Raw genomic sequence first — 26,160 nt, 5'->3', positions numbered from 1 at the left:
TTCCTCACATCTTTACCAAAGTGGGATGGAGGAGCGAGTTTTGTTCAGCTTTAGGACGAGAATTCCTTGATGCTGACACTTGTGTTATTCTCTGTAAGCTTTGAGGACTTAGTAAGGTAGGCACAGACGTCCTTCCCTGTGGCTGTTCACACTACTAAACAGCTTTGTAAAACAGTATTTACAGAACTGCATCAACATAAGACACACCTATGCAGCAGCTATGGCTCCAGAGGGGCGGGCAACCAACTTCGCAGAGTCATGTTCAAATGTGTATTTACATATCAAAGTGGAGAGGGAATGGGAAACTATAAGAAAGCCTCTCAAAGAAAAAGATAAATACCATCCAATTCTTAAAATCAAAGGATACAGATTAGTATAAGAAGCACAGACAGAAAAAGCAGAAAACAGGGAGGCAAAGCTTCCTGAGGAGGTGGCATCTACTAGGCTCTGCTCTGGAGGGAGCCTATGCTGGGAGGGGCAGGGAAGGAGCCTTCCTTTCTGATCCTCTCATAAGCAGGCTTTGATGTGTCAACACTGATGTTAATGTGACCGTACTGTCGGCACAGTTCTACTGTCTTCCCCGCCTTTAGTTGCATATGGCTCAGAAGAATTATGTGAACAAAAAGAAAACTGCCTGTCTGGACAGGAGTTCTGATGACTGCCAACAGGGGTGGCCTCAGACTTTCAGGATGGAGATTCTCCTGGCACTCACAGCAAGAGTCAGCATCTTCATGACAGTCACATCTTAGGGACTCCTCACTGCATGGGTTTGAGGCAAACATCTCAGTGAGGTGAAAATGGGGGATTAAACATTTATAGAGAGCAGAATAAACTCTATGGTAAGAAAAGAGAAAGCTGCAACAAATACGACACCGGCTGCTGAGCGACAGGCAGTGATGAGAAACAAAAGCAAGCCCTGCTCTTCCAGCATCCTCACTACACGTGGAAGGGGCCACATATAAACATATAAGCAGCTGATGGAGAAGACCCTCCTCGGTTAGATAACTTGTCTTTCACAGATGGTGCTGAAATACAGCAGGATTTTAAGATAATATAAAGTTTGCCAGGAAAATATGTGTGAGACAGGTGAGTTTCTAAGGGTGGCGATTTTAATAGATCTCACTATAAAAGTTTACAAGCAGGTTAGATCAACTTGCTTTTAATGCATCTGGCTTTGAGCTTTATAAAATGGAAATGCATTCTGGTCTTTCAGAGACACTGTACTTGAGAGCCACGGTAGCTGCAGACATGGGTGTGCTCCACTGTGGTCAGTGTAGGCTCACCTCCTTTTATAGGAAGAAGAAGGGGGTTAGGAATAGTAACCACCCACCACCGGACAGTAACCTAGCCAGGCTCAACCAACCTCAGGTAACTGTCACCTCAATACCCAAGGCGGTATGTGGGAAGGAGGCCACAGAGGGCCCCAAGTCACTGGAACAAACTGGGCAATAGCTTATCATCCCTGATTGGTTAGCAATGTGCCCAACGCTTGTGCACATATTTAACATTATAAATACCATCTATTTAAAGTATTTAAAAAGCCAGCAATTTTTAAACATTAATGGGGGAAACACCCTCTCAGAGGCAAGGGGGAGGAGGAGTGGGATGAGGAACTGTGGGAGTGGGGACTGAGAGGACGGAGCAACGATCGGAATGTAAATAAATAAATAAAAATAAATAAATAAAATTACCTGTAAACTGTCTCATGGGAAAGGTCAGTTTGCCTGTATCTTAGGGAGCCTGTCCTTTGTCATTAAGATCTGACATGAATAAAGGACGTTACTCTTGAATAACTAGCAGTATTTTACAACCACTCCATATTCCCACTGTCAACAGATGCCTGACTGAACAAGGGCATCTGCAGCCAGACTCTCACGAATGTCTTGACTGCTAAATGCTATCGTGTCTTATTCCTTGATGGTTAAGCCATAAACTGATTACTATGATTTTAATCCTGAATGAATTTTTAAGTGCTAGTTTTCTAAAAAGGGAAAAAAATGAATTCAACAAAGCTGCATGATACAAAATCAGCACAAAAAGGTGAGCTGTATTTGTATACACTAACAGTCACTACACCTGCGTATATGGTCAGCTGCACTTGTATACACTAACAGTCAGCTACACCTGTGTATATGGTCAGCTGTATTTGTATACAATAACAGTCAGCTACACCTGTGTATATGGTCAGCTGTATTTGTATACACTAACAGTCAGCTACACCTGTGTATACGGTCAGCTACACCTGTGTATATGGTCAGCTGCATTTGTATATACTAACAGTCAGCTACACCTGTGCATATGGTCAGCTGTATTTGTATACACTAACAGTCAGCTACACCTGTGTATACGGTCAGCTACACCTGTGTATATGGTCAGCTGCATTTGTATATACTAACAGTCAGCTACACCTGTGTATATGGTCAGCTGCACTTGTATACACTAACAGTCGCTACACCTGTGTATACAGTCAGCTACATTTGTATACACTAACAGTCAGCTACACCTGTGTATATGGTCAGCTGCATTTGTATATTCTAACAGTCAGGTATACCTGTATATACGGTCAGCTGCAGTTGTACACAGGACAGTCAGCTATACCTGTGTATACAGTCAGCTGCACTTGTACACAGGAACAGTCAGCTGCACTTGTATATACAGTCAGCTGCATTTGCACATAGGGACAGTCAGTTGCATTTCTACACACTACTACCTGCACTTGTGTATATCATCGGCTGCATTTGTGTCTACGAACAGCCAGCTATATTTGCATACAGGAAGAGTTGGCTGCATTTCAACACTGGCAATCATCCGTATTTCTGCATGGGAAAAATGGGAGGGCTGGAAAAGAAGGCTGAGAACACCTTCAGAAGAATACAGTGCTTCCTAACGCACCTAGCCTGGAAGACGAAGACTTGTACATTGAAAATTAAAACGTGATAAAAGCAACCAGAGACACAATAACGGTAAATTCTATGTTCACAGGCTGGAACACTTAATTTTGTTAAGGTATGACTACTATCCATTGGCAACTACCAATAAAGTAAAGTCCTATTAAAATTCTAAGAATATTTTTTTTTCTCCCTAGAAACAGAAAAAGTAAAAATAAAAAAAACCCAAATTCCCAAGAAGTGTGAAAGGAGTCCAAACAGCCAACCCAGTTAGAAAAAGATACTTTCTGAACAAATTATTTTGCAAAGCCATGGTAATCAAAATAGTACGTCATTGGTGGAAAGAAAAATATATTAACTAGTGACAAAGAAAAGGGAGGCCCAAAAGAAACCATAAATCTATGCTGTAATGATGACACATGCCACTCAGTAGGGAAAAGATGGTCTCCTAAGTAAACAGTAAGGGAAAGACTGGATGTCCTTGGGCAACAAAAGTAATGTTAGACCCCATCCTTCCAGTACAGACAAAAATTAGCTTAGAAGATTAAAGGCCACAAAATCTATGACCCAAAACTTTATGGTTCCCGTAAGAAAGCCCAGGGAAGGGCTATGGATATGTACAGGTGACAGATGCAAAAGCCAGACAATTGGCCATCAAACTGGGAAACGTTCATTCACCGAGAAGCACAATCAGTGTCAGGAAAAGGCAAAGCAAACACCAGCAGATCAGATACCACTGAAGGATAATGACCCAGAATACACAACGAATACCCCCAACTCAACAGCAAAACCTAGTAATGACTGGGGGGGGGGGGGAGAGGCATTGAACACATACTTCTCAAAAGACAATCTGCAAATAGCAGACATCAGCAGTCAGCAAATGATCAGTTTTACAAATCAAGTCCACAGTGAGGATCATCTCATACCCACGAGAATGTTCACTTAAAAAAACACATGCACACAAAGATTAAGGCATGTTGGTAAGAATACTGAAAAGCTGGAACGTCCTGGTACTGTAGGTGTAACACGATGGAAACGGGCTCCGTGGCTATTTCCATAGCTAGCTAGCTAGCTAGGACAGACAGACAGACAGACAGACAGACAGACAGACAAAAGGATGGATAAATAAATCCAAAGCTTCCATGTGATCTAGCAATCCCACCTCTAGTTATAAACCAAAGAAGCTGCAAGACTCTTAAGAAAGTATCTGAATGCCTGTGCTCACGGCAGTACTGTTCTAGTATCTGAATGCCTGTGCTCACGGCAGTACTGTTCTAGTATCTGAGTGTCTGTGCTCACAGCAGTACTGTTCTAGTATCTGAGTGTCTGTGCTCACGGCAGTACTGTTCTAGTATCTGAGTGTCTGTGCTCACGGCAGTACTGTTCTAGTATCTGAGTGCCTGTGCTCACGGCAGTACTGTTCTAGTATCTGAGTGTCTGTGCTCACGGCAGTACTGTTCTAGTATCTGAGTGTCTGTGCTCACGGCAGTACTGTTCTAGTATCTGAGTGCCTGTGCTCACGGCAGTACTGTTCTAGTATCTGAGTGTCTGTGCTCACGGCAGTACTGTTCTAGTATCTGAGTGTCTGTGTTCACGGCAGTACTGTTCTAGTATCTGAGTGTCTGTGTTCACGACAGTACTGTTCTAGTATCTGAGTGTCTGTGCTCACGGCAGTACTGTTCTAGTATCTGAGTGTCTGTGCTCACGGCAGTACTGTTCTAGTATCTGAGTGTCTGTGTTCACGGCAGTACTGTTCTAGTATCTGAGTGTCTGTGCTCACGGCAGTACTGTTCTAGTATCTGAGTGTCTGTGCTCACGGCAGTACTGTTCTAAATGGCAGGAATAAAAGCAATCTTAAGACTAATGATGAGTAAATAAACAAAACCAGGACGTATACACAATGAAATGCTATGCAGTCTTAGACAGAATAGCACAACATGGATGAATACCAGCTTAATGAAAGAAGCCACTCAGATGAAGACAAATACCACATAATCCCACGCACATGAGTCTTATAACATAGCCAGATTCACAGATATAAAAGAATGGTAGTTAGGAGGGCCTGGAGGAAGAGGCAAAGAGGAACTGCTGCCTAAGGGACTGAAAACTCCAATTCTGCAAGGTACAATGCTCCAGGTCTATTTCAGAACAATGCGAGTAAATTCAATAATGGACTGCAAGCCTTAAAATGGCTGAGGCGGTAAATTTTATGTGTTCACTACACAACAGTTTTAAACAAGAAATAAACATATGCAATGATCCAAACCACCTGTGCACTAACGGGGAGGAAGGAGATAAACGAGAGGGGATGGTTTCCTTCTGTGGAGAGGCATGCTCACGTTCAGCACATTCCACACACGTCAGCTCAGAGAGAGAAAAAGGCTTAAAACCTCAAACGCCAGGGCTAAGCTTTCCAGAATCCAAATCAGGCATTAGAGGGTATCAGAGGGCCTCAGTGTTGGCAGGTTCAGGAGGGCCAGGTCCCATTACCAGACCCCTGCCTCATACTGAGATGCTGTAGGGTAGCAAGAGCAGTGGGGTTAGCTAGCTAGCAATTAGACCAGTTCAGAGTAATACTTGACAAGGCTGCTGGCAGGAATTTATGAAGGTGCATCACCAGATGAGAAAGAAATCATCACATCTGGACTAACAGTTTAAAAAACAGGAGGAATTCTTGTTGCCCCAGTAGGCAAGAACATATTCAGGCCACGCCCCAGCGTCAGCTGTCAAAGCCCCAGCTAAGGAAGTAGAAGAAGGTCCCATCCCTTGGGCAGAGGCACTATTACAACGAACCTTCGACAGCACCCACGTGTCTCCATCATTCCCTCGATTCCAGGGAGGGAGGAACTGACTGTCATGGGAGCTTGTTCAAGCACAGGAGAACTCTCAGGAGTCAGGACAACCACAACCTAAACAGAGGGAATCACATATCCACGCTGGTCACCAAGGAGCTTAGCGGGTGCTTACTTTAGGTCTCATCCACTTAAAACCAAGTAAGAGATTTCTAGGGAATCCTGTACAGACTGTTGCAACATAACAGTGTCCACAAATTAGCCAATCAAATGAAACCCCCGGTAACCAGCACTGGGAAGCAAGGTGTACAAAAGTAGGTAGTGAAATGAAATCTATTGTTAGTTGTCTTGCTGATTCTCATTGAAGGTCATCATTATTTGACCTAGAAAGGAACCGACATCGTCTTTAACGCTCCAGTCTGAGCAGATGGAGTACAGGACACAGGCAGCAGCTGCTGCCACCTCCACCTGGGATGTTTGCTGCTGAGATCTCCAGAAGAGCAGCCACTGGTCCGGTACAGTTTGATCAATATGGAAGCCAACTCCTAGACAATCTGCTTGAACAAGTCCCACACACTCTGTGAAGCAAAGGAACCGAAAGGCTAAGAGGTCAGAACGAGATAAGAAAAAGAATAAAATTAATCTTATTTTACAACATTACTTTTATTCACCCTATTCAAACCCCTGTTCTAAACCCTTTGCAGATCGCTCTACCAAGACAGAAACAATTATGTCTCTAGCACCTTTCTCTCAAAAGGTCAACAACACAGGGAGATTAAAACTAGAAAGAGAGCCAAGGCAGGGCATGCCTTTAATCCCAGCACTCAGGAGGCAGAAGCAGAAGGATCTCTGTGAGTTCAAGGCTAGCCTGGTCTACAGAGCAAGTTACACAACAGCCAAGGCTACACAGAGAAACCCTGTCTCGAAAAACCAAACCAAACCCACAAACAGAAACAGCAGCTCATTTTGGACACTGTTCGGACCATCAGTCGCCTCAACCTCAACACTGGCAGGCAGCGAATGGGGAGGTGGCGGGTGTTACAGAGTAGAACCTGCAATTCCTTTTCGGCAAACCCAATCCGGATAGCTTTATTTTGAATTGCAGTTTATGCACATTACTACTAGTCCAGCACTAACCATCATGAATAGTATGTACCCTTCATTTCTATCCCCCCTCTAACAGAGCACGAACATGTGATGTTCTAACAACAACAACTAGCCTTCATCTTCATGTGATGACTTATATAAGAAAAGCTTTGGGAACAGCCACAACCCTTGCTCAAAGAGCTGCACACTAGAGCTGTGTGGCTCTGAGGTAGTGCACCTGCAGACGAGGGTGTGAACCTGGAAAACTCAGACTGGCAGTGCACACCTGCAATCCCACCATCCTGGAGGTGAGCAAGATGACAGAATGTAGTGAGTTTAAAGATCACAGAATTGAGTTTAAGGTGACAGGAAACTTTCCACAGGTGCCATGGACAACACAAGGCAGACAAGTGTCACCGCTGCAGGGCTCTGTGCATCACAGGACCGTGGCAGCTCTGCTCAGTGGTTCTCAGCCTTAGTTTCTGACTGCTCACTCTTCTCTGCTCTACAGCCACCAAATATACTATTACCTTTCTATACCCTAATGACAGCCCGGCCACTTACAGCATCTGTGACTCTCTGCACTGTTGCTCTTTAAAAGGACTGCAGTCCCCAAATAAACACTTGTGTGCAGCACTTAAAGCTGTGGTAAAAGTCAAATCCCAACCGACTCAGCAGGAAGATTTTGTTTCTTAACCTAAGAAATAAGCTAGGTGGATAACTAGACAAACCGACTTCACCTTCTCATATACCACCCAGCAGGAAGGCACCAAAACAGATTACAGACATTCACAGCAATCCCTCTGCTGATAATCTTTTTTGAATATGAATTCTGTTTTCTAATCAGCTATCAGAGGGGAATAATGATTCAAGAATAATTACCTCCTCAGTCTGGCCCCCAAATGTTTTAATGAAGAGACATGCTTGAAAAGTCAGAACACAATAAACACATGCTCTCCACTTCCCTTCCAAAGCAGAGCGGGAAGACTGACAGACACTCTTGAACTCCATCACACACCACACAACTCTCTAACAGCCCCCGTCTGTGCTGCTGAATTTGGAACTGCTCTGAGCTCCAATTCTCCGATAGCCCTATGACCCCGAACAGGTGCTGCACAAAGCTGCTGCTTTACTGTAAAGGATCCAAATGTACCCTGGGTTACAAACCCAGAGCATTATGGGTAACAAAGGAAAAGAGGGTGGGAACAGTGCAGTCACTTACTCCACAGTATCGATCCCCATTAAATATCTGAGGTGGAAGAGGGTTGCCCTGCGCAGGCTTCTTCTCAGGGGGAATGTTTTTGTACATCCACTGCCTCTGCTCTTCCGACATGGTGATGTCCACCTCCTCGAACTCTATCTTGTTGGCTTCCAGAAATCTAACCACATCCTGCTGCTTCTTCTTGATCTAGAGAGAAAATAAATACAGAGATGCTTACCTGATGCATGCATTTGCAGGTTAGCCTATTCTAAATTCCCCGTGGTGAGACATGATAAGCACACTGCCCTCACGGTCAGTCTAGGCCAGGACTCAGCCAGCTCTAACGCCATGACTCCCACACCCGGACATCCCAGAAGGCTGAGGCTCAACCCTGACACTTGCAAGGACAGAGGAAGAGGGGACAGGTGAGATGGGATGGGCACTCCCCATCTCCCACCCTGCAAGAAGCTGACATTTACAATCAGGTAAGCTCCCACAGCCTAGGACCATTCATAGGATCATTTGTAAGCCATGTGTATCCCATCTGAGAGGGACACTTCAGTGACCAATGAGAGCAACAACCCTGCTATTCCTCTTGGATATTCCACAGCTATAATCATGACCAGGAAATAATTCTTTCATCAGTTCACAAGAGGAAACACTACTCCTTACTTCTGGGTGAGACTAAGCCACAAACATCTTTCAGCCAACTCTGTTTTAACCCTTTTGACTCCTCCGACCTGCCATGGTTCCTCCTCCAGTCACTAGGGGTCAGCTCCGGCTGCATCGGCAGGTCCTCAAATGTCCGGAAGCCAATATTCAATGTTTTACACATGTATTAAACACATTAAGCATAAAACACGGCTGCCTTTTCAAAGTGACTGAAGAAGAGGCATTTTTTAAAATGTAAGGAGTGAACAAACGGCCCAAAGCTTGAAGATGAAATTCTCACACAGATTTCCTCTACCTCTATCGCCGGATCCTCTTAGAAATCACCAGTAATACGCGACTCTGAAGCTGGAAACCTGTACTATGCTATAAGCAAATGGCTCTGATCACTGGGTCCATGACTGACTAACAGGACGGGGCAGTTATCCAGATACATATAAAATGCTGCCAATCATCACATCGATACGCTCTTGGACATGACTCTGAGATTACTGTGTGGTGTTATAAATCCAAATAGATAATGAAGCCGTCTTTCATTTCTGAAAAAGATGACTGTTTTCCCTCACATGGGATACTTGGTTTCAGAAATGTTATTATATTGTTTTGAAACTTTAACCTGAGGGCAAAAAAAAAAAAAAAAAAAAAAAAAATTACTCAGCTTGAAAACTAAGAAAGTGATTTTATTGCTTCTGTCTTACAGTTAAGAAAACCAAGGTCAAGAGTGGTCCCCCAGTGTTTGATCAAGGTCTGACAGCTGGCTGCTGTTAAAGCACTCAGTGCCATTCTCCTGCCTCATATCCTCCTTTTGTTACCCTTCCTCTGCCCTGAGGGACCATGCACACTTCTGGGCAGGTCTTTCTTGGTCCACTTCCTGAATATAAAAAGCCCTGAACTTTGAGCTCATAAAGCAGTGGGCAGCAGGCAACACATGCCAAAATCCAGAGGAGTGGAAACAGCTCGGCCTCTTAGAACTGCCCTAACCCTCATACAGGGTCGGGGGCAGGAGTGGCAAAAACTAGTAACAGGTTTTAGACTCACAACAGGTCACATATGAATTCTAAACTCAACACCATATGAGCCTGAGGCAGCAGCATTCATCCATGAGGTATGGCATGACGTCACTACATCCTAGGTTCTGAACAGTGTTCTCATCACAACACTAATGGCCAATCGATGCTGCCTGAAGCACCTTGGCTAGAGACTACTGTGTGTTACGAGTGACAGCGTTTTATATTTTGTACATGTAATACACTTAGGCACATTGTCTTGTTGGTTACTTGCTGTATTTGTAACTTGTGCTACTAAGACAGCACCATGTGATGAATGATGACATCTTGTCTCAGTCTGTAGTGGTGGCTGGAATGAAACAGCGAAGTCTGTTTTTCCTCATTCTGGAAGCTGAGAAGCCCAAGATCAAAGTGTTAGTAGAACAGGTATCTGGCCATTTCCTGGGTCAGGGACGGAAGGAACCCTTCTCTGTAACCTCACTTGGTAGAAGAGACAAGGCAGCTCCCTGGAGCCTCATCCTTAAAGGCACTAATCTCACTCCTCACCTCCCAACAGCTTCCTCTCGATTCCATCACATTAGACACCAGATTTAAACACATACATCTGAAGGCACACAAACAGTCCCCAACAGCATCTTTATAAATGCCCCAGCGTATCTGCCAATACGACTCCAGGTAAAAAGGCCTACAAGTGAGACTCAGGACCCCGCTGCCTTTGCAGCTTCAGCACACTAACTGGCATGTGCTACCACAGCAGGCACTATGCGTGACATCCAACTGTCAAACTGCACAGATATTTTTCAGGCTCCTAATGGACCCCTGCTAATCTGCTTCCAAAGCCACAGCAGTCCACAGGACCATAAGCAGTGTCTCTAGAGTGTCCAGCTTTCAGCATCCTCCCTCCTTCTGGCCAAGACCTCAAAGCTGTGTAAACATGACCCAGAATACTAAAATCCAAAGACATTAACACTGACAAAATGCTCAGAAATAAAGGGATAGGTCCCAGATAACAGCAATGACTAATGAAGTACTGCACAGAGTAAAGGTAAGAGAGATGGCTTCAGTTATGGTTACTATTATAGTGATGAACACAAAAGCAACTTGGGAAGAAAAGGGTATATTTCACTCACAGTTCTATAAAGCAGTCTCATCAAACACACAGGACAAGAACCTGAAGGCAAGGGCTGATGCAGAGGCAATGGAAGAGTGCCGTTTACTGGCTTGTTCACAGTGCTTTCCTATAGAACCCTGGACCACCAACCCAGGGGAGGCTCCACTCACAATAGACTGGGCCCTTCCCCATAAATCACTAATTTAAAAAAATCGCCTACAGACCTGATCTTATGGAGGCATTTTCTCATCTGAGGCTCCCTCCTCTCAGATGACTAGCTTGTGCCCAGTTGAAATAAAACTACCCAGCACAGAGTTGATCTGTATTTTAAAAAGGGGCACAGCCAGGTCTGTGCTTCAAGGAGAGTTTTAGTACTGCCTAGCTTAAGAATGAAGCAGAAGCGGAAGCGGAAGAAGGCCTCTTGTGAACTGTTAACACCATTCTGGAAAGATCTCCAAGATTGATCAACAGGTTTAAAAACCTGTAGACCTGGTTCTTTTACTTTTTTAGAAAAGCAATGAAGAAAACTGGGAACACATTTGTTCTGTTGAAAAGAAAAACTCTTGAAGGTCATGTAAGAAACTAACAGGAGGAACCGGGAGACTGAAGATAAAGCGAGGGACAAAGCAGAACATGGGAGGAGCTGGTGAGAGAGACAACAGGGGCCAGGACTTTACTCTGAAATCTTCTGGACAGTACCAATGTGTGGCTGTTCACATCTTAAAGAGAAGAAACTAATTTTAAGAGACAGTCCCAAGGACAGACAAGAATCTCACAGAGAATTGCCTGGGGAGGGGGTGGGAGTGGGGAGGCCCTAAAGTTTCCCCAACTAATAGGAAGACATCTCAAAGCATTTTGTCTTTGACCTCCAGTTACTTTCAGTAACACGAAAGAAACAGGGATGGTGGGTGAGGGAGGGTGATGGTTTGAGATTGTAGACGATGAGCCAACACTGCTCAGTCAGTCAGCCAAATATTCAGGGTTGGGGAAATCTAACCAAAGGACCAAGTATCCCAGAGGATGTTGTGACTCTGGATGCAGGAAGGAAGATGAGTAACACCATGCTGGCTGTTTATAAGCTGCAGAGGTGGTGTGGAGCTGTGGAGCCCTGGCTTCCATGGGGGTTAAGACCACCACAGAGAACACCCATCCTGATGGGTGGCCTCCAGGTGACAGCAGGAAGTGCTGGTCAGGGCACTAGAATCCAAATAGAAACAGTATTCATGACCATCTCCTCCGCACGAAGCATTTTGTTCTCTTCAAGCTTCAAATTTTATAAACAGTATTTTTTTTTTTCCATTGCTGGGCAAATAGAAGAGGGGTAAATTATAGGACCACGGTAGGTGAAGCCATCTGTGTCAATTCATCCGAGCTGGAAGGTACATGCAGCTCACACTTGTCTTCACTCAAATTCACTTAGACGCCATTGCAAACAACCCCACCTTTTTTGATAACAGAAGTCTGCTTCCAGACAACCCTTGCTCAGCCACGGAAGACAGTTTTCCCAGAGTCTTTGGAGCAGGAAGATATCCTGTACAGTTCTGGCTGGGGAGATGTAAGGCAGTGAGCCCCATGCATCAGAGACAAATCCCAGCTAGGTGTGGCTGTGTCTGCCAGCCCAGCATGCAGCGGGCTAAGAAAGGAGGCTTGAACATTCAAGACCAGCCTGGGTTACACAGTGGGGTGCCCTCCCCATTGTTCTTCCTTGCCTAACAGCAAACATGGTCACCTGGAGACACAGAAAACACTTCACAAATGGGAACACAAACGCCATCTGCTAGGGACTATGAAAGAGAAAGCAGGAGCCTCAGTCCCTGGTGACATCTTACAGCTGCCACCCCAACCTTTGCTTTACTCTGAACTTTTCCTACTAGACAAACACAGCCCTAATAAGGTAAGCCACTCAGCCTTTGAGTGACAGAGGGAAAGAGACTGTGAGTTTGAGGCTAGTCTGCTCTACATAGAGAATTCTATGCTGGCCCCTAGTACATAACGAGACTGTGTCAAAGACCATATCAAAAAAAAAAAAAAATTAAAATTTCTGGTTCACTTCCCCAGTGAGCCCTTCTCAGCCACTGGAGTTTTAAACCAGCCATTCTAGAACTTTCTATTCCCTTGAAGCTCTCCGTTTTTTCCCATAGCCAGCACTTGCCCCTTTACATGGACTATAAACTCACCAAGGACAGGCAGTTTTGCCTGTTCTGTCCACGGCATGGTACACGGTGCGCTGCATACAGCAGGCATACAATGAATGCATATTTGTTAATGAACACACGAAGTTTTCATGGGTAGCTAGAAGCAACTATTTACATGGCAGCACTAGGTCCTTGGGCTCAGCCCTCCCTCATCACGTATGAGCACTTCATAACATACATGTGCTAACCTTTTACCTGTTGTTCCCTTACTGCTGGTCTGACCTCTCTCCACAGTGCGGATTCTACAGACTCAGGGCCTGCTGACACACTCCGTCCTCCATGAGAACTGCTGATTGCAAGTTTGCAGATCTCCACTGAAGCCCTGTGCAGCAGGGCATCTCTTTAAGCCAGAGCAGCAATTTAATTTACCTGAAAGCCGACCCATCAAATAGTTCTGACTGACACTCTGTTTTCTCAATTTTATGACTATGTGAATTTAAAGGCAGTGGCTCTAGGGTCTTCTACCTAACTACAAACAGCTGCAATGACTCAGGGGTATCTGGACACTGCAAGTGAGAGAACACAGTGCTTCTAACTGACAGTTACTGAAAGAGTCAGTCCTAACGATATAACACTCCTGTTTAAACATTTCCTGTTGAAGTTCTATTATTAATTATTTTTTAGAACACAAGAACATAACTTAGTGCTTTGTTTTTACTAATTTGTGGCTGGATTTGGCAACTGTTGCTAAGTGACTAGCAAGGAAGTATGCTGCTTTGTTGTACTGACTTCTCATTGCCACCCTGGGACTCTATACCAAATGCTTCTAGACTTTACAGCAAATTCCTGAGACATGACTGACAGCAAGCAACCTTCCTGACCACTGCATGGCAAACCTTTCCCTTTCAGTTGTGCACCCCAGGATCTGCAGAGAGCTCCCTGATGCCTGCACCCCAGTGTTAATGACACACCACTAGGCACCTCAGCCGTGAGCTGTCTGGACTTGCACTACAGGCTTTGCTGACAAGGCATGATCACTCAGTGATCCGTGTAAATAGAAGTAAAGATGCTTGTGGTTTTCACAGGCCCCAGCAACCTCTATGGAGTAAATGAGAAGACAGGCTAAACAAACCACATTGCACTGGACTCGGGCTTAGATTCTAGTTGTGGCAACAGCCTCCAATAAACTCCATTCTCTTGTAGGATTAGTTCTTTCCCAGGAGGGCGGCAGCTAATTTATATGATTAAGCAGCCCTGTCAAAGTCCATCCATAGGTTTCTAGACATGTCATCTTTTGTTTAAGTTTCAAGTGTACATAGCTTATGTGGCTCTGTGGGACTTCTGGTCTCACTTGTAAATGACGAGGCATAATCAATTTAAGTGAGATGTGGTTTTTGTTTTGTTTTTTAAATTGAGATTTAATATGTACAACCATGGGCAAGGGAGTTTAATTACAGACAAATTAAGCACACACAGAGGCCAGGGAAGACACCTGGGGTGGCAGGGCAGGAACAGAGTCCTGCAGGGTGGGAGTCTATGAAAATGACTCGGCCTCTCCTCCAGCCTCAGTTGCCTAAAGTGCAGATGAGCCCAGGACCTTGTCTGTGGGTTCACTGGGGGGCTGGAGACGGGGGATACAGTTAAGATTATGCTGGACTGTTTCTTTGATTCAAGCGTGCTTACTTTTCTTTCTTTGTCCAAGATGTGACTTTATGCAAAACCATCAAGTGACTTCTAGTGTTAATCCCAAAGATGGGAGAAGACCACTGACCCAAATCATCATGGCCAAATTAATTAAAGCAAGCGATTAATTAAAGAAAGCTTTTTATTCATGTCACAGGCCGCCTCACTGTAAGGTGGGATTTGAGAGGTCAGCACTGGATGTGGGAAAGACAGACCTTTATAGCTGGGGGGAGGGAGGGGGGTGTAAAGGGTTTCCAAATTAGGGATTTGGCAGGCCAAATGGGCAGGGTCATAGGAGCGGACATCCTGAAACAAAGACATAGTCACAGGGTGGGCAGAACAAGGTGGTCATAGGTGGTCGGTCATACAACTGTTTGAAACACAGGTAGGGTTGCAAGATGGTTATAAACAACTTCCTGAAACAAGGACATGACTGCCATTCCTGGAACAGTCACAGGCAGTACTGAAAGAACCGTTTGTAGTTAAGGTTACAGGTGGGACATAGCCCTGTCTTTGAAAAACAGAGGTTTAATCAAAACCAGGAATAAACCCAGTTTGTCTTTACCATAAGATTGCTTTAAAGTGGAGGCAGGCTGATTGTTCAGTAGGTGGTTTAAAGGGCCATAGGTATTTGATGCACTAAGTCTTTATTTCACTGCTTCCACAGTTCAAACACACGGCTTAGTTTGTTCACGTTCCTAGCAGACCCGGCGGTTGGTTGGCTTCTCTGTCTCAGACTCCAAGATGGGGAAGTCATTCGCCAATTTCATGTGTAAAAAGGATTTTCGTCCTGCATCCAAATCCAACATCAAGAAGGCATGGATGGCAGAACAGAAAATATTGTATGATAAAAAGAAACAAGAAGAATTAATGCAACAGTACCTTAAAGAGCAAGAGTCATATGATAACAGATTGCTTATGGTAGATGATCGTGTAAAGAATGGCCTGAATTTCATGTATGAGGTCCCACCAGGAGTTAAAAATGAAAACAAAGAGAAAGAAGAGATGGAAGGAGAGACCGAGTACAAGTTCGAATGGCAGAAGGGCATTCCAAGGGAAAACTATGCCCAAGATGACATGAACATCAGAGATCAGCCCTTTGGTATTCAGGTTCGAAATGTAAGGTGTATTAAATGTCACAAGTGGGGCCATGTGAACACAGATAGAGAGTGCCCCTTGTTTGGTCTTTCTGGGATCAATGCAAGTTCAGGTCCTACTGATGGCTCAGGGCCGTCGATGCACCCCTCGGAGCTAATAGCAGGGATGAGAAACAGTGGGTTTGCACTGAAATGAAATGTACTGGGGAGAAACTTGACCGCAAATGATCCATCAAGGGACTATGTCACAAGTGACGGTGAAGAAGACCTTGAAGTTGAGTTCTTAAAGTCACTCACCACCAAACAGAAGCAGAAGCTTCTCAGGAAATTGTATAGACTTGAAAAGAAAAAGAAAAAAAAAAAAAAAGAAAGAAAGAAAGAAAAAGAAAAGTGATAAGAAAAAGAAGTTACAGAAGAGCAAAAATAAACACAAAAACGTAAAAACAAATCTCCTCCTCCTCTTCCTCCTCCTCTTCCTTGGAGACATCAGATAGCAGCAGTGAGAGTGATAACAAAGAAAAGAAAAGAGAGAAAGGGAAAAGGAAGAAAAAGAAGAAAACCAAATGTTCTGGAAGTAAATCCAGTGACTGTAAGGAGGACAAGTCTAAGAACATGCTTTATGAAGAACTTTCTAGCAGCCATAGTGACAGGGGAACAGCCCAGGAAAAATTAGGGTTTCTAAAACAAGAGAGTTCTGGGGAGAACGGCACATGGTCCATTCTGCTTCTGACCGGAAGTCCAGAAGCCACAGGCACAGTCCAGAGAAGAAAGGGTCTGACAGAAATGAGGGAATCCGAAGTCGTAGCAGGGCTGAGAGCAGCAGGTGAAGCCGAAGCCGAAGCCGAAGCAGGAGCCCTTGCAGTGAGAAGCACAGGGAGGTGAGGAGCTGGCCGCACCGGAGCCCAAGTGAAGAGCAGAAGGGAAGAAAGGGGACCAGAAGCCCTGGTGACGATGACCATAGAAGAGAGCATGGGCGCTGAGCACCCAGGAGATAAAAGGAGCGGCAGCAGGCGCAACAGAGCTCCAGAGCAACCACCTGGGCATCAAGAACATCTTTAGCAAGGGCTAACGTGCACATTATTATCTAATAAAAAGAAGTCAATTCAAAAAACAAACAAACAAACAAACAAAAACACATGGCTTCCTTTCCCTTAACCTGGAGCAGACGCTTGACTGATTCAGACCTTTTTATGTAGCTCAAGTTGGAATACGGGCAGTAAGCCATATCTGGAGGTACACTCATTGGCGTGTGTTTATCATGGTACAGAGACATGGGAAGAAAAAAGGCACATAACAGAAACTGAAAGGGTTTTGTGGCAAAAGCTATCTTGTCGATTAGAGACCCAAGGAATGCCACAAAAATCACACCACTCAATACACCTCAATACGTTGGGATTTACTGGGAAAATGGGACAAAAGTCTGCCTCTGAGTGGGGAAAACAAAGAAAGAGACCAGGATGTGATGATGTGGACTTTCTGGGTGGCGGGGGTGGGGGGTGGGGGTGGGAGAACACACAAATAGGGAAAATAGCTATATGATGACAGACTGGAGATGGGTGGGGGATGAGAGAGCACCTACTTTCACAATGGGGGAAGTTCTTAGTTCTCAGACTAACAGAAACGAAAACAGAATTTGAAAGATTCTCAACTCTGTGCCACATCGGACAGGCTGTCAAACGAAACCTGACACATATCTCATTCTACGGAGAGAGCCAGAAATCAAAGATGATTTCTTTTTGAATCAAAACACCACAGTGTAATTACGAGACGCCAACTTACTCCACAGCTGTATTTCACAAATAGATAAATAAAAGAATTTCATTTCAACTATTTCATTATCAAAAGTGTTTTTAAGTTAATTTGAAAGAATAATAAAAACATTTTGTTATACACTGCGGTAATTTAAACAAACAAACAAACAAACAAACAAAAACGAAAAACAAAGTCAATAAACCCCCTTCCTCTGTCTCTGTATTCAAAAGAGAAGCCAAGTTCCCCTTAAATCTGTTGGTCACACGACCTTCTGTGGCCAACAGAACACTGGCAAGCCTGGTCTGTGCAGTCCTGAAAAGCACTTGCAGCCTGTGTGCTTGGTGCTATGTGAAGATGCAAAGCCTTAAGCACTACGTATCGTTCCAAGGAACTACTTTTGAAGCAGTAGCACGGAGGAAATCAATACTCAAGACTTAAGAAACGCTGTCCAGGAAATACACAAGGCATCTTTAACCAGAGGACGACAGGGAGGAATGGGGGATGAGGACGACCAGAACACAAAGTAAGCATGTTTGATACGGCTAAACAGATGGAAGTGGGGGGCGTGACTACAGAGATCAGCACTCATCTGGACTGAGTAACAGACGGAACTTGTGGAATACTACACCAACACACACACACACACAACAGCACTGGCTCTCTGTCACTTCTCCTTAGGGAGTCCAGAATCACAGCTCAGGGAATAGTGTCAATCACAGTAGACACAAAAGACAAGAGTCAAATACTGGGGAAAATGTGTCAAAAGGGAGACCCTCCAAACTCATGACAGGGATCAGAGTCAGTGCAGCCACCATGGAAGAGAGCGTCAACAAGAAAAATCATATTACCCTGGCTGGCTCCCCTTTGGGGAATGTATCCAGAGGAAATGAAATCATGTTCCAGAGACCGCATGCATAGGCATGCCCATGTTTGTTGTTGCACTGCTCACAACAGCCAAGAAATGGAAACAGTGTAAGTGTGTTAGACCATGGGCCTGCACCTTTAAGATGCTAGTTACTCTTAGTGACCAGATCTGACAGCCTGGAGGAATAAGGCCACACTCCTTGCAGCTCGTCTCCTCCCCAACCCCTCTCTGGGACAGTTAAAAGACACTGCTGTGGCCTTGCACCTTGCAGACCTTCATCTTTGAAGCTGTAAAGTAAGTGTCCGGCTCTGCACAATGCCTGGCCTTTGCTGCATAGGCTATGTCAGACTAAATCATGTAGTGAGAAACTTCCTGCCAGAACCCTGCCAAAACTTATGAATATGAGAATACTCCCCTCTGCTCATAGGATTTCTTCAAGTGTTCTCTTGCCCTTTTTGTCATCCTCCCCCAATACCTATGGTGCCTAGCTTACTTACCTTCTCAGGCCCCCATCAGATCCCATGTCTCTTACACTCCTCTATCCCTCCTAACTCTGCTTTCACCTCAAATCTGGAACACAGCCCTTGTGGCTGGGGGTTGGGGGGGGGGTGTTCCCTGGAATAAAGCTTTCTGTGGACTGTACCTTCATGTCAGCTCCATTCCCAAACACACCACTCTGATTTCTAATAAAGGGAACATCAGTGGGTGAATGACTACTGGAAATGAGGTCTATAGACACTGTAGAATACAGCCGTGCCACAGGAAGGGACGAGATCCTGTCATTTCAACAACAAGCCTCAGTGGAGGGCACTATGTTAAGTGAAATAAGCACTAGGCACAGAAAAACAAGTACCACGTGGTCTCACTCGATAAAAAGCCGACTGCACTCAAGCTGGGGAAGCTCATGAGAGAGGGATGACCTACAGGAAAGGCTGGGAAACAAGCACCCTAGGAGGTGATAAACATGGAGATGTAAGTTCTGGCTTCTATTACATGGTGGTGAGTAGAGTCAGCAACAGTGTTCACCAGAACCCAACATGCACAGTCCTGGAACATCACATGGCTGGCTCAAATAATAATAAATAAGTCCCTTCAATTTCATCAATTTTATCTGGTGATGTCACTGTTCATAGCCCCTTTCTCCTTTCTCTTACTCTCTTTGAGCTGCTCGTTGGGTATCAAACACAAAGCTTTGAGTGTGGCTGGACAAGCGCTCTACCACTGACCTAAGTCTCCGTCCAGCTTTACATTTTCATCTTGGCCACGAGTCACATGTCCTTTCATGTCTAGAAGGTCGTGTTGAGTATTAAAAACTTCTGAGCTCTCCAGTGTTTGAAGCCACTGTTACCTTTATTTTTGTTTTCCTTTGAAATAAAACTGAATCTATTACTTGCTATATTTACTTGTTCTTTGGTTTGCAGAGTTTTGTTAAAGGTCTAGCTTTGTAGCCTAGGCTTTCTCAAATTCACAAACCCTTAAACTCCTCAGTACTGGCAATACAGGAAAACGTCACTATGCCAGTCTTATGTTTCTTAAGTATTCCATTCTGTTAATCTGTAATTTGACTCCTGTACAAAACTTTGGTATCTGAACAATGCTACATTTTGTTCCAGAAAAAAAGTGGCAGGGAACTGCAGTTTAGGGGGAGGAAGGGGGAAAGGTCACAGGTGGAACCTTCACAACATAAGTGCCCCAAAGGCTAGTGCAGGTCTATGGCTGCAGACTAATCAATCTGATGGCCTGCCAATCTAGGAGTGAAGGAAAAATTAAAACACAACCCCCACCACTCACACCTCACACCCCACCCCCTCCACCTCACACGGAGAGAACACAGACAAAAAAAAGTTCTTTGTTTCCATAAAAACAGCTGCAGGCATTGCCAAAGTTACTGTGCACCAAGTAAAAAGTGTTTACAACCTCAAGGAGAAAGGACACCGTACACAAAGTGACAACTATCCTCTAAAATGTATAAATCAGTTTTGAATAGGCAGTTATTCCAAGCTGAGATTTACAGTTCAAGAGACAGCAATACAAAGTGTTTCCAAGGAGAAGGGTCAGTGGGTACCAGTGCTCAGTACACATTCGAGGAACTGAGTTCAGATCCACGGCACCAGCATAGAAAGCCAGGTATGACTACGCATGCCTGTAAACCCAGCACAGTGGTGGGTGAAAAACAGGAGGGTCCTTGGAGCTTGCTGGCCACCAGCTTATCTCTAAACAGCAAACCAGGTTTAATGAGAGACCTTGTCTCAGGAAATAAGGTAGAGAAAGAGAGCCTGCTCAAGGTCCTCCTTTGGCCTGATAAAGCACACATAAAACAAACAAGCAAACCACCCCAAGGGCAGGAGACCCAGAGCACTGGTGATGTACCCGCTAGCATACACAGGCCCTGGGTTCAAGTTCCAGTACTAAGGACTGGAAGTGGAGAAAGAGAAAACAGAAAGAATTTATGTGGAAGAATCAAGATGACTTAAAACCATAGACTAAATGACACCATAAACCTTTTCAGAAGTCAGTCTCATTGTCAAAATGTCACCAAACGACTTTTCCTTTGTTCTAGGCCCATCCTCCTCTGCTTGGAGGTTTCCTAGGCATTTATTCATCCTGTAAACATTTTCTAAAAATGTGGCATAAAATGTGCCAAGCCCTTGAATGATTTCTGACATTCCATGTTTCCATGCCGGAATGACTCCAGCTTCTGGCTCCCCCTGGGCCGGACCTCACCCCTCACCCATCTTCCTTCCTTCCCAAGCACCCAAGATCCAACCCAGCACACACTCAGTCTAGGCGGTGACAGAGAACCAGCTTGGTGGTGCTTATGTTTGAAAACCCCCATCCATCACACAATGATACTTTTTATAAAACGAGAAAGAAAACCTAGAAATATATAGTAACCAACACCCAATAGAAGCTGCCAGTTTCCATCATTCCAGTTGAAAAACCCAGAATTACCCTGTAGTGTTGCTACAGTTTTCAAGTGATTCTCCTCAGCTCCCATACTTCCTTCCTTCACCCACACTTCTGGGGGCTGTTCTGACATCCCTCTGTGTCTTCCCTTGGCTGGTTCTTCCTATGGCGCCCCTTCCCCATCATTCAACCTTCCTATTCTTTTATTACTATTTACTTACTCCTCATGGCTCAGTCCCAAATGCACAGGGTCCCTCAGGTGCCCCCACTGCCAGGTCCTAGTTTCAAAGAGACATATCATGTCCAAAGGAATTTTTGGTTGTCATAACTTGTTACCATGCACGGTCTAGTCTCCATAAGAACTTCCCAACATAAAGTTCAACAGTGCTGAGGGTAAAACCCTCTACCCACGAGATCATCTCCTTCATCAAACTCCTATTATAACCACGGCGACCATGACCTGGCATTTAATGACATATGGTCGGACTGCTGAGTAACACTGGGATGCTTCTGGCCCTTTCCACCAATTTAACCATAAACTCTTCTGGATGATGGGGTCAGCACTGTCTGTTCATCCTGTGTGTCTCTGGATGGCGATGTTAGTATTGCTGCCCACATACACCTCGAATCTGGGTGTCTCCTCTCTCACCTCTGGGCTGCGATGTGCCGGTCTAATCCTGTTCTCCTGTTCTCCATGCTTGTTCCTTGTTTTCTCTGAAACCCGGATCACTTGAGGAAAAGATTTAGCAGAAACAGGAAGAAAGGTGTGGGTGGGTTGGTCTTTACTGTCTTTAAGTTTTCTATCAAGATTACATGTTTACTTCCCAAAGAAAAAAGTCAGCCAGGCATAAAATATGAATTTACGATGCCACTTTATTTGGCGAGATTCTCTCCGCAAATTATATACAAGTCATGCATGTGCTTCCTGTTAATTAGAGGGTACTGTGTGGAAGAGCTGTTCCAGCAAAATCTGCTAGAATCGTCAAAACCTGCCATCGGGAGGAAATCCTGCTGACGAAGGCATTTTCCACAGCACACTATAAGACTGCTGCCTGAGGCAGCACCTTCAAAGGCTTGACGTGTGGCCCTGCATCGGGATTTCTGGAGTTCACTGTTCCCACCTCTCCATCAGTCAACTGGCAACTGTGCCAAGAGTGACTGAAGATCTGATTAACAACTATTTACAGCTGAAAGATCATGTGGGGGACAGCAGGCCATTTTCATAATTATATTTTATATACAGTAATTGGAGGCTGTGATCTGCTCACATTGCCACAGCAGGCATAAATTAACGCTCTGAAGGGTAGATGCTCTGTACCGGCACTGTACAGACCAAGCTTCTGTTGTAGGCTGGCCACCATCAGCTTATCAGGTCCTTCTTGCCTCCTCAGGAAGGCTTGAACTTATCATTCCCCTGCCTCGGTCTTCTGAGTGGTGGCATCAGAGGCCAGCACCACCATACCCAACTAGAATTACTTCTCAAGGGGAAATAACAGCCATCAGCTTCACCGGGACACCTGACGTTTCATTCCTAAGCAATTGCTTCCAGGAGCTCTGATAGCCAGCTCAAATCTTCTCAGGAACCTGCTCTGCCCACTGGGTACTCTTCTCTCTGCCAGGTAGATAAAGTAACCGCCTTTGATTTGCAAGTGCTTTTTAACTCTGGTCTGTATGTCAAACTTCTCTATCGTCAGTCTCAGAATGCTCCATCCCATTTTGACTCAAAACAGTAGAAAAATTAAAACTAACAAAAAGAGAGTAGTGGGGGAGGGGGCAAGGAAGAAAAACTCCACTTCTTCAGACACCCAGGGTTGCTGACAAACTGCTAGGATGTTCTATTTGTTGCCCGAGGAAATAAAGAGAAACCCAAGTGCAAAAACAAGGCCTCTCTAATCAGGTCTAGTACAAGGCTCTCTGGGCAGCCAAAAGGCAAGTACCTTATGAGGAAAGTGCCTGAAGCTGGTGATGAGGGAAGCAAAGAACCCAAGCCCATCATCAGAAACACAAGAGGAAGTTTGAATGAACTGTCTCCAGATAAGAAGGGAATGTCTTACAGGTTGAAAGGAAGCGGCTGAGTCGAGGGCCAACTAACTGCTTTCTTCAGGAGTTAGAGGCTGAGGCTTTCTCCATGTCGTGCTTACTCATCTAACCACAAAAGCATCGCATTGTTCTACTTTACACTCTCAGTTTAGAAATCTTTCCGAAATGCACCACGTATGTTCTCTATTGTTGAGTCAAGTATGCTGAGCCCAAATATACCCAACCTGATTTAATCTGCCCGGAACAGGCAGGATTTTCTTTTATATACTTTGATGGTGCATGCTGACATTCTCAGAGGCCATTTATGGGTAAAAATCTGTTGCTTTACTATCCAAATTAGCCTAAATACACGCCCTAGAATTCTACAGATCTGCCCTTAAGAAGGCAGCTGCCAGTTCTAGCGGCTGTCTGAGTCAGCAGTGGCTCCAGACACTGCCTGTCATTACAGTGTAAGCCAGGGCATCTTCCTGGGCAGCTGAACAGGCAGGCCTAAGGGCCTAAGTCAACTGTGCCTCCCTCCCAGGACTCCAACTCTACATCACATGGGGGTTCTTGAAGACTGATACTCAAATAGAAATAATAATGCAATAAATTGTCTTCATAGCACATATTCTTCAAGCCATTTATTTAAGAAGCAGTGAAACAAATCGTGTCCCACTTTTACATTTTAAAGCAGACTCGATTTGCAATTCATTCCTGTTGTTCTTTGGGGTGTTCATAAACTCCTGATTGGCTTTTTATATACAAACATACAGTGTTTCAGAAGCAAATTTCAATGTATCCACTCAAATGCCAAGTTCTCTAGTAGAAAATTTGCAAGAGCAAAAGACACACAGGCCAGTCCCTGACCCAGAAGCAATTATAATTCCAATAAATCACAGGCAGAAGGCCCTGAGAGCTGCCCTACAGGTGGCACAGTGGGCCAAGAGCAAAGAGCCCTCCCACTTTGGACAGCAAGAAGAGAGAGAGGCAAGGGGACCATGGTAAAAAAGCCCTGTACTAGCCTTGAAGAGAGGAGGGAAGGGGATTGAATGTCACATAGGGAGTTCTCAGACAAGGTGGAGAAGACCACAAGATCAGCCAGGGTGGTGGAGGAGGCTAGTGTATTTATGGTGAGAGAAAGCTGAACAGATAGCCCAGAAACAGGCCAGACTGCCCAACTGACAGGTCAAGCGTCCAGACATTTGGGTGTTAACCACTGAGGGACAATGGGACTCTGCCAGGCTAGCTGAACCTAATACAGAGACTTTATCTCACTAACAGAATGACTTTTTTTCTTTTAAATGGAAACAGAATTCAAAGGGTAAATTATTAATCATCTCATCTCTGTTAATTATCTCTTAGAACCAGGTACTCACTAGTAAAAGGTCACCATGAGACTGAGCATGCAGTGTCCATCCGCCTTGCTGTTAACGTACAGAATACGGGCCGAAAAGGGCACCTCAGCGATGGGACAAAGAGCGATGGGGCAGGAAAGTCAGGCCATCTCTGTGGCAGAAAGAACAAATCCCCCAGCATCCACTCCAGTTCACAAGCTTATATAAAATGTCTGGAGGAGAAAATTCCTCCTAGTTGTTCACTAGAAGCTTTCATTTAAACATTTCTAGAATCTTAAAAACAGCTGGGATCTTAACAGAATAGATTTCTATATGGCTCTCAGTCAACTGCACACATCTGACCTTGTGATTTACCTAGAGGACAGGTAAGTTTATGCTTAACTTCCACATGACCTCATATTGCCCCTGACCCCATGTGGTCCTTGATACTTGGTTTCTCTTTTCACAATCAGGCCATGGGTTGTTCAGGGGGAAGGATTGTGGCTGCACACTCACTCTGTATCCTAAACACAAACACTAGGAAATAAGAGTAATTGTAAACACAACAACTCATTAACTCAAATAACTTCCAAAATACGAACCACTTATGGGCTTAATCTGTTATTCCCAATGATTTGTATAAAATGCAAGAATTTGAAAACTCAGTGAGCTACAAGAGAACTTTAAAAAAAAAATAGAATGAGCAAAAGAACATCTTTTTAAAAAAAGTCAAACTTATTGGTAATTAAAAAGATTCAACTCAAAAGTTACATTGGCATGGCCCTCCTCAACCACTAACAGGGCTAAAATTTGAAAGATGGGGCCAGGTTTGGAGGCACAAGTCTGTGATCTCAGCATCTGGGAGGTGGAAACAGGAGGACGAGGACTTCAAGAGCATCTATCTTCAACGCTACTGCCTGCAGGCATGTTGAACCTGTGCATCACAGAGCCCTGCTGGCTCACTCTAAAGCAACCTGAGTCCTCTTACGTTGCAGTGTTGTCTGTCCTTTGGTCCTATAGGCAGAGCAGTGCTTCTCAACAGGAAGTGGGTGCTTTTACCTCCCAGGGGGCATTTCAGGAGGTCTGGAAATAGCTGTCAGGCTCTGGGGCCAAGGGTGACCTAGCCAATAAAATCCGCACACATTACACATTGCTCTGTCTAGAATGCACAGGACAGGTGTCACATGGGACAGACCTTCCCAGCCCAAATACCATTGTGTCAGTGAGAACCCAGATGAGGGTCTGTCAGGGTAGCAACTCTGTAGCTGGCAGGACTGCGAGGTCAGCACTTGACTTGCACCAATCAGAGCACTGCTGCTGTCCCTGCAGCAACCCATGTAGACTGTGTGAACATACCACTTTTGTTTAAATGTCAGGGTGTCAGGCAGTCAACACAAAGCAATGAAGCCCATCCACGTTTAACACGCATTTGGGGGTTTTATTTCCTTCCTTCACTAAACTGGCTCCATGTTCACAGAATATGCATAACTTAACCATGCATTCTGACAGACACGCACGCCCACCTCTACTGTAAAGAAAAAAGTCACAAACTCCGTGGCAAAGCTTACAGTTGGGAAAATCTGGGAATGGTAGGGGCTGTGGAGACTTCAG

General features: G+C 44.7%; 1 protein-coding gene and 1 pseudogene across 1 annotated transcript in view; one reads left to right on the top strand and one right to left on the bottom strand.

Annotated features, from left to right (window-relative positions):
• Nucleotides 1-26,160, bottom strand: part of Sh3bgrl2 (SH3 domain binding glutamate rich protein like 2) — a 54,330-nt gene that overhangs the window by 15,387 nt on the left and 12,783 nt on the right. The window contains exons 4-5 of the mRNA XM_076918067.1: nucleotides 21,843-21,922; nucleotides 7,989-8,174 (exon numbers count right to left, since the gene is read on the bottom strand). Of these exons, the coding sequence (XP_076774182.1) occupies nucleotides 7,989-8,174; nucleotides 21,843-21,922 (266 nt within the window). The remainder of the gene's footprint in view (nucleotides 1-7,988; nucleotides 8,175-21,842; nucleotides 21,923-26,160) is intronic.
• Nucleotides 15,190-16,664, top strand: LOC117693475 (corepressor interacting with RBPJ 1 pseudogene; annotated as a pseudogene).

The sequence above is a fragment of the Arvicanthis niloticus genome, chromosome 21 (genome assembly GCF_011762505.2).
Source record: "Arvicanthis niloticus isolate mArvNil1 chromosome 21, mArvNil1.pat.X, whole genome shotgun sequence".
Classification (NCBI taxonomy): Eukaryota; Metazoa; Chordata; class Mammalia; order Rodentia; family Muridae; genus Arvicanthis; species Arvicanthis niloticus.
The sequence above is the reverse complement of the archived record's forward strand: the minus strand, read 5'-3'. Positions and strand labels throughout refer to the sequence as shown.